Source organism: Rana temporaria, chromosome 2 (genome assembly GCF_905171775.1).
Source record: "Rana temporaria chromosome 2, aRanTem1.1, whole genome shotgun sequence".
NCBI classification, from domain to species: domain Eukaryota; kingdom Metazoa; phylum Chordata; class Amphibia; order Anura; family Ranidae; genus Rana; species Rana temporaria.
In genome coordinates this window covers 537512884-537524410 of record NC_053490.1, presented here as the reverse complement: position 1 = coordinate 537524410, position 11527 = coordinate 537512884, and the positions used below count along the sequence as shown (strand labels likewise).

Genomic DNA, 11527 nt, shown 5'->3' with positions numbered 1-11527 from the left:
TACCCAACATAAAGCTGCCTACTTATAAACCAACTCCTCTGTTGCTGGCATACTTGAACCCTAATACACAAACAATTTTTGTGCGGCTCTTGATTACTTGCCGCAAATCTTCACATAGGTCCCAGGGCCCTTTTACCTTAATATGTCTACACAGCCAATACAGGTCTCCCTCTGCAGTCGGTAACCTCCCTCCACCCGTGGTCACCGTGCGAGAATTTTTCTCCGTGGCTGGCCCTTGGCTCCCTGGTTGTTCTCTGTACAGAAATTCTCCTGACGAAGCATCTATCGATGCGAAACCAGTAGAGATTTTAACTTGTATGACCCCCTTCGTTTCACCGCCACCCTTCGTCTAGGGTCCATTCCATCTCGGTGATTGAGACGGTTGGTCGTACAATATTGTCTACCATTTTATACTGCTGTTTTTGATGTATTTTATATTTATGTGTGTCTCCTGTTTTTTGATATTATGTTAAATAAACTGATTTATATATTTTATCCTTTACTACAACTCCTTTCTAAATTTTCCTTATCTAGTACCGATATAGTCCCTCTGCCCCTTATTTGTTCTTGGTCTTTTGGGCCTCTGGGGTCCCATTAACCCTTGCTCTATTCATGTTTTTATGACTGCTTTTGCTACCCTTTGGTATTTCTTTTTTTCCACCTCAGAGAACTCTGTCGGGAGACTCATTCAGTTTTGCGTTCATACGCTGTCTCGATCACAGTTCACATCATTGTGGGATTTCTTCGAGATTTTTTTATTTCATTTTTTTAATATAATTATCATTTTCCATTTGCACATCTCTTGGATACCTAATACCCAATATTTCAAAAAATATTGCCAATACAAATATGTCTCAATAAAAAGTATCCCACAATTTCCCCTCCCCCCCTCTCTGACCTCGCCCTTCCCTTATATCTCCGGCTTCTCAACTTCTCTCTTTAGTATGTACTCCACTCTTTCTAACCTGCCTACCTCCTCTTTTTTTATTTTTTTATTTATATTATTTATTATTATTATTATTATACAGGATTTATATGGCGCCAACAGTTTGCGCAGCGCTTTACATCAGGGAAGACCAGATCAGAGGGCCCTGCTCGTTAGAGCTTACAGTCTAGAAGGGAGGGTCAAGTGGAACAAAGGGTAGTTAGCTGTGGGGGATGATCAGATGGACTCAAATGAAAATACAGTGTCCTGTCGTGTACTCCATCAAAGAGGAACGGGGCAAGCACGGGATAAAATGGTATTACTCGCACCATTTTTACAGTTTATGTAGCTACAGCGATTTTATCTCCAGTGCAATATTTATTTTGTTACCTACTTGAAGACTATAAAAATTTTAATGCTCTTCCCATCGAGCGCTGCCTTTGTGTGTTTTTTGTATCCTGCTATCCATTTTTCCAGTGGTTGGTAGCGGCACTGGGAATCAGCCTGCAAGGAGATCAGCTAAAAGTAGTTGGATCTGTATGTGCGTTATAATTAATCGAAATTGGTCGATTCATCGATTAAAAAAAACAAAACGAATAATCGAACACAAAATTTGTAATCAGTAACAGCCCTAATATATATATATATATATATATATACACACACATAACATATATATATACACACACATAATATATATATATACACACACATGCACAAACAATGTGATCCAATATATACCCATAACACAATCAAATATAATATATATAGACAGAGAGAGAGAGAGAGAAAGAAGAAATTATGTGTGTCACTATCAAAAAAATAAATATATATATATATATAAAGAGAGAGAGAGAGAAATAGGGGGAGAGGGAGAGAGAGAGAGAAAGAGGGGGGGGGGGAGAAGAGATGATGTGTGTCACTATAAAATATATATATATATATATATATATATATATATATATATATATATATATAAATAAAGAGAGAGAGAGAAAGAGGGGGAGAGGGAGAGAGAGAGAGAAGAGATTATGTGTGTCACTATCAAAAAATATACATATATATAAAGAGAGAGAAAGAGAGAGAGAGAAAGAGAAGAGATTATGTGTGTCACTATCAAAAAATATATATATATATATATATAAAGAGAGAGAAGGGGAAGAGATTATGTGTGTCACTATCAAAAAAATATACATATATATATATAAAGAGAGAGAAAGAGAAGAGATTATGTGTGTCACTATAAAAAAAAAAAATATATATATATATAAAGAGAGAGAAGGGGAAGAGGGGGAGAGGGAGAGAGATTATGTGTGTCACTATAAAAATGATATATATTTATGTGTGTATATAATATATATATACATACACAGAGAGAGAGCGCTATTATGTGTGATCTTTTATTTGTGATAGTGACTCACATAATCTCTCTCTATATATATTATATGTTGTAACTCTGTAAAGAAATTATATATATTTATGTGTGTGTATATATATATATATATAAATTGTGTTATGGGTATATATTGAATCACATTATTTGTGCACGTGTATATAATATATATATATATTTTTTTGTTTTTAATTAGCTGTCTTCCTGCACTCAAAAAATTGGATACATAACACGGTGATATCTAACTAAAGAATAAACGTTATCTCTAAATTCTCCATATAGAACGGAACTACTTTCTTTATCTTGCATTCATCACGCTGTAAAACACTATTTACTAAATTCTCAAAGCTAACACCCCCCAACAAAAAAAAAGGATTATAGCATTTTCAACTAAGTCCTAAGAAATCAGAAGATGACAATTGCATGACTGAAAAAATAAAAATGGTTGTCCTTGTGTTGATGCTTTGTGAATTCAGGAGATTTTTTTTATTTCTGGTAAGTGGATTGTATACTACACATATATATATATATATATAGTGGTGGGGTGTAAGCTACATATATATATATATTGGCGGGACACTAAGGTTTTCTTTCTTTTTTGCTGTAGTGCTATGGAAGGAAGAATAGTTTTCACACATGCGCTGTGCTGTGCTTTCTTCAAGTTTATAGGAATTAAAATATATATATAGAGAGAGAGAGGGAGAGAGAATGAGAGAGAGAGAGAATGAGAGAGAGAGGAGGAAAGAAAGAGACAGAGAGAGACTTAAAAATCCTCTCACAGACTTATGTCCATTCCCCGTTATATTACACCCCCCCCCCCCCTTCCCTTTTTCTTATACAAACTCAACTGCTTTGGCAATGCTAACATGTATTTGGTCCTGCCAATAAAGCTTATTTGAATTGAATTGAATGAGAGAGAGAGAGAATGATAGAGAGAGAGAGAAGGAGAGAGAGAGAATGAAAGAGAGAGGAGGAGAGAGAGAGAGAGAAGGAAGGAGAGAGAGAGAAGTAAGGGGAGGGAGGGAGAGAGAGAGAAGGAAGGGGAGAGAGAGAAGGAGAGAGAGAGAAGGAGAGAGAGAGAATGAAAGAGAGAGAAGGAGAGAGAGAGAGAGAATGAAAGAGAGAGAAGGAGAGAGAGAAGGAGAGAGAGAATTAGAGAGAGAGGGTGAGAGAGAATGAGAGAGATAGAATGAGAGAGAGAGAAGGAGAGAGAGAGAAAGAGAAGGAGAGACAGAAGGACAGAGACAAAAGGAGAGAGAGAGAGAGAGAGAGAGAAGGAAGGAGAGAAAGAGAGAAAGAGAGAGAGAGAAGGAGAGAGAGAGAGAGAGAGAGAGAAGGAGAGAAAGAGAGAGAGAGAAAGAGAGACATAAGGAGAGGAGAAAAAGAGAGAGGAAGAGAGAGAGGAGAGAAAGAGAGAGAGAGGAGAGAAAGAGACAGAGAGAGAGAGAAGGCGAGTGAGAGAAGGAGAGAGAGAGAGAGAGAGAGAGAGAGAGAGAGAGAGAGAGGGAGGATGAGAGAAAGAGAGAAGGAGAGAGAGAAGTAGAGAAAGTGACAGAGAGAGAGAGAGAGAGAGAGAGAGAGAAGTTTGTGTGTGTGTATATGTTTGTAATATTATATTATTTTATTTTATATATAAAAATACAAACAAACACACCCATGTAGATAAAGAGAGGGAAGGGTCTACATACCTATACACGGTTAATTTACTAAAATAATAGAGACTGTTCATGTAGCAGAGCAAATAGTCATGTTGAAAATATTGCAATAGGAATATTTGCCGAGCTTGGTAAAGTTGTGTTTGCTTTGATTACCCAATTATGTGCAAGGAAAATTATTATAATAAAAATAATAATAATATAAATCCTGTATAACAGTAATACTAATATAAATCCTGTATAATAGTAATACTAATATAAATCTTGTATTATAATAATAATAATCCTGTATAATAATGATACTAATATAAATCTTGTATTATAATAATAATAATATAAATCCTGTATAATAACAATAATACTCAGTAAACAGTCTCTATTCCTTTAATAAACCAACCCCACCGTCTATATACATAGATATTATTATTATTATTATTCTTCAGGATTTAGAGAGAACTAACAGTACTAAACTTTCTATCCTTCTCTCTCTCTCTCTCTCTACAATATAAAAGGAGACAACACAGTTCAATAGAAGGAATAGGAGAGCCTTGCTCACAGAGCTTACAATCCGAATCACGTACAATGCGCATATATCATGTACATGACCATGCAATAATTATAATAGCTGGATTATTAAATTCAGCGTGTATTTATAAATGTATTTTCTTTGGTGACCAATGTCTGGAGATTTCCAGGATCAGAAGGTGAGAGTGGATTCTCACCGCCCCTCCAAGGGAGCGCAACCCCGGCGATAATTCCCCCGACCACCGATCTCCACTAATACAACGCATAGCTATCAAACGTTAAATAATTTTTTTTTTTACATTTTAAAATTAAATGTTTATTTATTTTACATTGCAAAGACAATGATGTATGTTTTGTTGCAAAAAAAAATGTTGTCAGCACACCGGCTGAATCTGATGGACAGAAAAAAAATGCGTCACATCGCAAGTGGTCAGCGTTTGTTACAATCCACGCTGCAAAAAGGGAGATTGACTTGACTTGTGATATAATGTAACGTATGGCGGCTTAAATATCCGATATTTATATCTGGGGAACGTTATAGGGAAGACTAAAAAAAACAAACCACCCTTCCCTTCATGTTCCCATTTATCTACAGATCACACACAGACGTAACATTACATGGACATATCTTTTTATATATCTAAACATAAAAATATATAAAAACATATATATATATAGATTGTTATACTGTATAAATATTTTACGAGATGCAAGATAAGTCAAAGCTAAAAACGAATTGCTGATTTATGTGTGTGTGTGTGTATCTATATCTATCTATCTATAGTATGGAAAGCATCTAGCAATGTATGGAACAAATATAATCAAATTTTACACATTTTGCTGTATAAATAAATTAATAAATGCAATAAATAAATGCAATAAAAAAAAATATATATATATATATCTTTCCCTGTATAAAAAAAATACAAAATAAAAATATATATATATATATATATATACACAGTATAAGATATATGAATATATATATCTTTTTTTATTGCATTTATTAATTTATTTATACAGCAAAATGTGTAAAATTAGATTTTATTTGTTCCATATATTGCTAGATGCTTTCCATACTATAGATAGATATACACATACATATATATCTTTCCCTGTATATAAAAAATACAAAAAAATATATATATATATATGTATATATATATATATATATACACACAGTATAAGATATATGAATATATATATATATATATTCATATATAACTACGCACATTTAAAGAGATACAGATAAATATATATATTATACTGTGTGTGTGTGAAATATATATATATATATATATATATATATATATATATATATATATATATATATATATATATATATATATATATATATATATATATATACCTAGAACTATGCAGATATAAAGAGATACAGGGAAATAAAAAAAAATATATACATATATATATATATGTATATATGTGTATATATATATATATATATATATATATATATTTCCCTGTATCTCTTTATATCTGAATAGTTCTAGGTATATATAATTATATATATATATATCTTATACTGTATATACATTTTTTTTTTATATCGTATTTTGTTTTTTAATAGTGCAATGCTCTCAGACAGTATTCTCTCTCTGTACACATCCAGCAGCACACAGAAGAAATCTCCAGATTGTACAGAAGAGAAAACATATTCAATATAAAACAATTCCTGCTACTATTACTACAATGGTGATAATGACTACTATTATTACTTTTATTATCATTATTGTTAATATTTTTTATTATTGGTGTTATTAGTAGTAGTAGTAGTAGTAGTAGTAGTATTATATGTGATATTTTTATCCATCCAGTCAAGATTTTTTTTTTTTACCCCCGAAATCTGTCGGTGAATACGTTACTATTTTATCAAATCTTTGCATTGTATTCAGTTTGGTAATACTGCACGATAAAATAGAATTTTTGCATGATATTTATATAATGTAGATCATTTTAGAGAGGAGGATTAAAAAAAAAAAAATCTAAATAGCTGTAGAATTTAAGAATGTCTAAGAATATAACAATATACATCTATGAGGGGTCTTCAAAAAGTTTCTGCACACATATAGAACTTCGGTTTAACAAATTGCGGAAACTTTTTGAAGAACCCTCAAATATCTTTAAAAATGTCCAAGACAGATAATAAAGAAAAAGGGGAATTTACAGATTATTTTTATTTCACCTCCATAAATGTTTTCTCACCTTTAACCTTTAAAACACTTCCCGAATCATCTCAGTATAGAATTAATTTGTGTCTGGTGACTTCCCACTAGATAACCCAACACTGTGCTATATGAAGCAGATCAGTTACTACATTATTATTTTTAATGATTGTTATTACTATGATCAGTTTCTACTATTATTATTCTTTTTAATAATAATTATTATTATTATTATTATGATCAGTTTTTACTATTATTATTCTTTTTAATAATTATTATTATGATAAATGTCTACTATTATTATTCTTTTTAATAATTATTATTATTATTATGATCAGTTTTTACTATTATTATTCTTTTTTAATAATTGTTATTATTATGAACAGTTTCTACTATTATTATTCTTTTTAATAATTGTTATTATTATGATCAGTTTCTACTATTGTTGTTCTTTTTAATAATTGTTATTATTATGAACAGTTTTTACTATTATTATTCTTTTTAAACAATTGTTATTATTATGATCAGTTTCTACTATTATTCTTTTTAATAATTGTTATTACTATGATCAGTTTCTACTATTATTATTCTTTTTTAATAATTGTTATTATGATGATCAGATTCTACTGTTATTATTCTTTTTAATAATTATATTATTATGATCAGTTTCTACTATTATTATTCTTTTTAATAATTGTTATTACTATGATCAGTTTCTACTATTATTATTCTTTTTTAATAATTGTTATTATGATGATCAGTTTCTACTGTTATTATTCTTTTAAAATATTATTATTATGAACAGTTTCTACTATTATTATTATTTTTTATATTATGATACATTTCTACTATTATTATTCTTTTTAATAATTGTTATTATGATACATTTCTACTATTATTATTCTTTTTTTAATAATTGTTATTATTATGATCAGTTTCTACTATTATTATTCTTTTTAATAATTGTTATTATTATGATCAGTTTCTACTATTATTATTCTTTTTAATAATTGTTATTACTATGATCAGTTTCTACTATTATTATTCTTTTTTAATAATTATTATTATGAACAGTTTCTACTATTATTATTATTTTTAATAATTCTTATTATGATACATTTCCACTATTATTATTATTATTATTATTATTTTAATAATTTTTATTATTATGATCAGTTTCTACTGTTATTATTACTTTTAATAATCATTATTATGATCAGTTTCTACTATTATTATTATTTTTAATAATTGTTATTATTATTGTAATTATTATTTGTTATTATTATTATTATTATTATTATTATTATTATTATTATTACCGTAGTTATTATTATTAGCATTATTTTATGAGCAGTAATAATATTAATAATAAACATAATAATCATCTAAAAAATAATATGCTGTATCAGTCACCCTAATGTCATCCTGCCTAGTATATAGAACATTGTCCAGGTTAATATTAATTAAATCTGTGAAAATAAATAATTTTGGGCGATAATTGTGCAGTCATTGAAGATCTACAATACAGAACACTCTGGATATGACTTGGACTGCTATATAACATAGCAGAAAAAAAAAAATATTTCACACATCATACTGATACAACACTCTCTGTGGCTGAAACACACTATATACGGTAATAATTTTTTTCTAAATAAAATAAATAAATAAATAAATGTGAATATATATATATATATATATATATATATATACATACATACATACACACTAAAAAATATGTATATATATTTTTTCAGGATAGATGGTATATATAGTGTATATAAAAAAATTATTGAGATATATATATATATATATATATATATTTTTATATATCATTTATTTTTTATTAATTATATTTAGAATATATAGTATATATAGTGTGTAGCAGCCGCAGAGAGCGTTGTATCAGTATGGCGTGGTGAAATAATAATATTTATTTATTTATTTTATTTTATTGTTAGTATTTATTTTTATTCAGAATAGATAGTTTATATAAAAAAAAATAAGTATTTATTTATTTTGAGTGTTTTTTTTTACTATACCCATGTGTGCCCCGGCTGTCCCTTTTAATTGCTGAGGCATCCTCCCCTTGCCAGGCTGGAAATATCCATTAAGCTCTCACATATAACCTAGAGAGAAGACACCTGTGTGCCCGGCTGAGGCTTTCTCATGTATAGAGAGAGGGCAGACAAAGTCCTTGTGCCAGGATATGAATTGCCAACTGCATACACATAGAATGCTGGCGCACCACATCCTTCCAATGACAAGCTGTGTGCAGGCTCTGATATATAATACTCCTATGACTGGCTCTCACATAATATACTTCTGTGCCAGGGACTTCCACATACAATGTCGCTCCCGTGCCAGCTCACAAATAGAATGCCCCTGTGCCAGGCTCCCATATATAACACCGCTTGGGATGTCTCCCCAAATGCAATGCCCCCTGTGCCAGCTTCTCGACATACAACACCTCTGTGCCAGCTTCCAATATAATCATTATCAATGTCACCTTCAATGCCCCTGTGCCAGCCTTCTCACATAAAACAAGAATCTGTGCCATGTGCTTCCATATAAAACAGTATCAATTGCCCCGTTCGATGCAACTTCAATGCCCCTGTGCCAGGCTCTTACAAACAATACCTCTGTGCCAGGCTTCCATATATAACACTATCAATGCCCCTTCAATGCAACTTTAAAGCCCCTGTGCCAGGCTCCTATAAACAATGCCCCTGTGCCAGGCTTCCATATAGAACACCACTGAAGAAGGCTCCCAAATGCCATGTCCCTGTGCCAGGCTCCTACATGCCATGTCCCTGTGCCAGGCTCCCAAATGCCATGTCCCTGTGCCAGGCCATGTCCCTGTGCCAGGCTTCCATATATAACACCACTGAAGCTGGCTCCGAAATACAGTGCCCTTGTGCCAGGCTCTTACACACAATGAACCTGTGCCCGGCTCCTAAATACAATGCCCCTGTGCCAGGGTCCTACATACCATTCCCTGTGCCAGGCTCCCACATACAGTGCATCTGTGCCAGGCTCCTACACACAATACCCTGTGCCAGGCTCCCGCCCACAATGCCCTTCAGCCAGGCTCCCACATACAATGCCCATGTCCAAGTTCTAATATATTATCCTCGGTGGCAGATAGAGCTCCTCGTGGGCATAGGCTGGCATCTTCCCTCCCCCTTGGCACTCACCAGGGTTGAGGTCCAGACATGCCCCCGTGTCTTCTGCCTCGTCCAGCTCCTCCGGTGGGCTCAGGCCGTCCATAGACAGATCCAGCTCTTTCTGGTGGTGCCAGTCCCGCAGCTTTCTCTTCTTGTGCCCCCCGATCAGAGCCTCCACAGAGAAGGCATGAGCTCTGGAACTGAGGGTGACTGTGGATCTCCTCCTGTCACTCATGATCTGCTGCCACCCCAGTGCCAGCCAGTGCCAGCCCTACATCAGTGCAGCTGCTGCACCGTCTGCTGCGGACCACTGACTGACCACCACTGCTGGGCTGAGGGGGAGGCGAGGGGGGCCGGCCTGTCCTGCCCTGGGACAAGAGGGAGGAGAGGGGGGCACGGGACCAGCCAATCACAGGGCAGAGGAGGGGACTCCAAACTTTTTCCAACTTTCATCCAAACTTCCAGGAGGATCCTGACTGACAGCACTGGGTGAGGGGGGAGGGGGGGACGCAGACTTAACCCTTCACAGACACCCATCAGTCATATAGAGAGGCAGACCCCCCAATTCCTAAAAATAGGGACCCCAATCTGCCCCCCCCCACCCCCCCCTCCTGGGCTCAGAATTATTCCCATACAGATCTATACGAGGCGATTGCAACACCCCAGTGCTGGAGATTCAAAAGGATGTAACTTTATGTGTGTGCATGGGAAACATTTCCATACATTTTAATGTTACTTTGAAACAAAAAAAAGGAAACAACTAAGAATTGTAACAATGTATTGTATCCAATATTGTTACAAAGTCATTTTAAAAAATATGTATATCTCATGTAAAAAAAAAAAAAAAAAGTCTGTATTTGAAAACAAAATCAATAAACAGATTTATTAAAAAAAATCAATAAATAAAAAGTCTGTAATTGGAAAAAAAATCAATAAATAGATTTATATGTAAAAAAGTCTATTTGAAAAAAAAAACAATAAACATATCAGTAAATACAGTATCAATAAACAATCTTTTTCATATAAACCAGTTTACTGTATATATATATATATATATATATATATATATATATATATATATATATATATATATATATATATATATATATATATATATATAAAAAAATCAATAAACAGATTTATATATATATATAAAAGGCTATTTGAAAAAAAAAAATCACCAAACTGATTTATATAAAAAAAAAGCCTATTTGAAAAAAATCAAAAAACATATCAATAAATATATATAATAATATAATAATATGTTTATTGTTTTAATTTTTTTTTTTTTCAAATAGACTTTTGTTAAAACAAGTCTGTTTATTAATATAAATCTGTTTATTGTATATATATATATATATAAGTCTATTTGAAAAAATCAATAAACAGATTTATATATAAAAAAAGTCTACTTGAAAAAAAAATCAATAAACAGATATATATATATAAAAAAGTATATTTAAAAAAAAAAATCAATAAACACATTTATATAAAAAAGTGTCTATTTGAAAAAAAAACAATAAACAGATTTATATTAAAAAATATATATATTTGAAAAAATAATCAATAAACAGATATATATATATATATATATATATATATATATATATATATATATATATATATATATAAAAAGGCTATTTGAAAAAAAAATCAACAAACTGATTTATATAAAAAAA

At 31.7% G+C, this 11527-nt stretch overlaps 1 protein-coding gene across 1 annotated transcript in view; it reads right to left on the bottom strand.

The window, feature by feature from the left end:
* Positions 1 to 10175, bottom strand: part of TBX15 (T-box transcription factor 15) — a 118670-nt gene extending 108495 nt beyond the window's left edge. The window contains exon 1 of the mRNA XM_040339222.1: positions 9879 to 10175. Within this exon, the coding sequence (XP_040195156.1) occupies positions 9879 to 10083 (205 nt within the window). The 5' untranslated portion in view covers positions 10084 to 10175. The remainder of the gene's footprint in view (positions 1 to 9878) is intronic.
* Positions 10176 to 11527: the final 1352 nt, after the last annotated feature.